The 2,644-nt window shown below is 38.9% G+C and overlaps 1 protein-coding gene across 1 annotated transcript; it reads right to left on the reverse strand.

Moving 5' to 3' along the window:
• Positions 1-280: 280 nt before the first annotated feature.
• Positions 281-2,326, reverse strand: LOC132561420 (uncharacterized). Its single transcript, XM_060226149.1, has one exon. It carries the CDS (start codon positions 2,324-2,326, stop codon positions 281-283), a length of 2,046 nt encoding a protein of 681 aa, XP_060082132.1.
• Positions 2,327-2,644: the final 318 nt, after the last annotated feature.

The raw sequence follows: 2,644 nt of genomic DNA on the forward strand, positions 1-2,644 counted from the left end.
TATGATTAGCCAAGTGGAAAGAGGAGACCAGTGAAGCGGAAAATCTCACAAAGATCTTCATCATCATCATTATCTCCGCTTTGTTATTTGATTGCTGTTAATGCCATGCTTTTGGCATAGATGTCTCCAGAGACAACATCAATCATCTGCCTGAACGTAAAAGCCGCCATGTGTTGTATGATGGCCATGACAAGCTGTTGGCGTTTCAAGTTTTTACCAGTGATTAGTTGATAAAAAAGTGATATATATGTATCAGCATCATTTTAAAATGATTCTCAGACTATTCCTTCTGTAAACGTTGTATTTTTTTCTTGGCTGGGTTTTGAGCCTTGCTTAAGTTCCGAACACCTAGAGAATTTCTGTATTCCCTGAGTGCCTTCCCTTTATCCCTCATTATTTCATAGCATATCCCCAAAAAATTGTGCACAATCCAGTATTGACCAACCCCTTGTTCTCTGTCATATTTCACGGCCCGAAGATTTCTCATTGCTATATCACGTCTCCGGATGTCACCAAGTTCATGGTAACAAAGAAAAGAGAGGAATACCGCATAGGGGAGCGGAGGAATGAAATTGAACAATGATTTGCCATCTTTTGCGACTTCCTCGTGTAATTGAGGCGGACAGAAGTGCGGAGCATTTGGCATGAACACGATATTTGATAAAAATACCTCTCGGGATTTCTGAATTAAAGTATAGCCACGCCCACAATAGAGGTCTTCATACCTCTCCATACCATTTAGATATGTACCAAGACCAAGAAAAACGTGAGGTGACGATATCAGATTTCCACATAACTCAAGTGCTTTCATGTAATTCCCAATCTGGTAGTAATATGTGGCTAGCATCAATGATCCTGGACTTTTACAAATGGAGGCAAACGGTGAAAGTAGATTTCTGCATTTTCGAAGATATTTGTACTTCTGTTTGTTTCCCCTCACTGCAGTGTGTTTCTCAAATAATACCATTCCCCAAAACCACATCACTCGTGCTGCAAGTGCACAATCCAGGAATTCATCAGTATCCGATTCTGATTCTGATTCTGATAATAGTGGTTGAAACACGGAAAGTAGATCCGCTGGGTATGTTGGTTTTAACGCGATCCCAATGATGTGAACATCACTATCACAATCTGTTGGAGAAGGCGTTATTATTTCCCATCCTCCGTTACAAACATCGTCAACAATCTCTCCTATTGTTGGCTGCAGAAAAGTCCCCACTGACAGACAGCTCCATTTCATGTCATGGAAATCGATAAGAAAGCGGACAAGTTTTGTTTGATTTTGACCATGAACTTTGCCGAGGAACATATTGTTGTTGGTGATGAAGTAATTCGGACAGTATCCTGCCTTCACCCAGGATATTAGCGTGTTTAAACAGAACATGAAACAGAGGAATGTGTGTTTTTCCTGCCATAGTGATTCAGGCGTGTTTTCCACAGCGTGTAATATAACAGTTTTTACAATATAGGACGACAGGATTTCTGTGTTCCCTAGCAACTGTTTTAACATTTCAGAAATTTGTTTCAGGACACATTTGAAAAGTCCGTAAACTAAAAATTGGACATGATTGAGGGAATGAATTAATTTCCTCTCTGCGATTACGAAAGAAATCCTCCATTGTAGGAATGGGTCATCAGACGTTTTATCTCCTACAGGAACAATATGGCAGCCACCTTGTACTATCTGGTCCATCAAAGTTTTATCCGGCCAGTTATGGAAGCGAGGCCTACATACCCATTCCTCTGCTTCCTTAGGCCAGTTATGGAACGAGAAAGCAAGCACCGTATCTGCATCAAAATGTGTATTGCTGTGCTCATCTCTAATTGTAGCAGCTGGTCCATGGGATTCCATTTGTAACTGAAAGATGCCATCCATTTCTTCTGTACACGACTGGGTGAATATTTCGCTTGATATAAACTTTTTATCACTTTGCTGACAAACTGCTTTGATCAAACATTTTGGAGCCTTTTTTCCAAGATGAAGTAATTCTAGAGTTACATAGCCTGGTCTGCTGTCAGCATCTCTCATTATCAAAATAGTTTCATTGCTACTTTCCGATGGATTCCATTCAGCTTGACCTGGATATAAAACTATGACATCTCTATATGCAAACATCATGTCTGTATCCGAGCCTAAAACAGTTGATCCCTCACCACCACTGCCAGTATAAAACAACTGCGTCGGTTTTCTTTTGGAATTTTCGATTTTCTCAGATAAAAGTTTCAGCTTTCTTACTATTGCTACTGTCTCCTGAGACTCTATGTACCAGTCTAGAACGTGCCGAAGAATCCAAGACTTCTCATACAGTTCCCCTTGATCAGCCATATCAGTTTAATTTCGCAGATCCTGGAAAGGTGTAAGAATGTTTTATTATTGTGAATGTGGCACTAATAATAGTCTACTTTTTACTGATAAAAAATGTTATTAAAACATTTACATAAAAACACAAAAGTGAATAACACTTTCACAAATTTAGAATTAGATGCAATACATCCGAACAATAAACTGTGTCATACAGCTGTCTTTCAAAGACTTGTCAATAATACTAAGGACCTAAATCGTAAGACCCAAGAGGCGACTAAGAAAAATAAGAACTTGTTATTCAATAGGATTTTTTAAATAGGATTTAATAGGATAATAGTG

This window comes from Ylistrum balloti, unplaced genomic scaffold, assembly GCF_031769215.1.
Source record: "Ylistrum balloti isolate Yb309-2 unplaced genomic scaffold, AGI_CSIRO_Ybal_v1 Utg371204, whole genome shotgun sequence".
Lineage (NCBI taxonomy): Eukaryota > Metazoa > Mollusca > Bivalvia > Pectinida > Pectinidae > Ylistrum > Ylistrum balloti.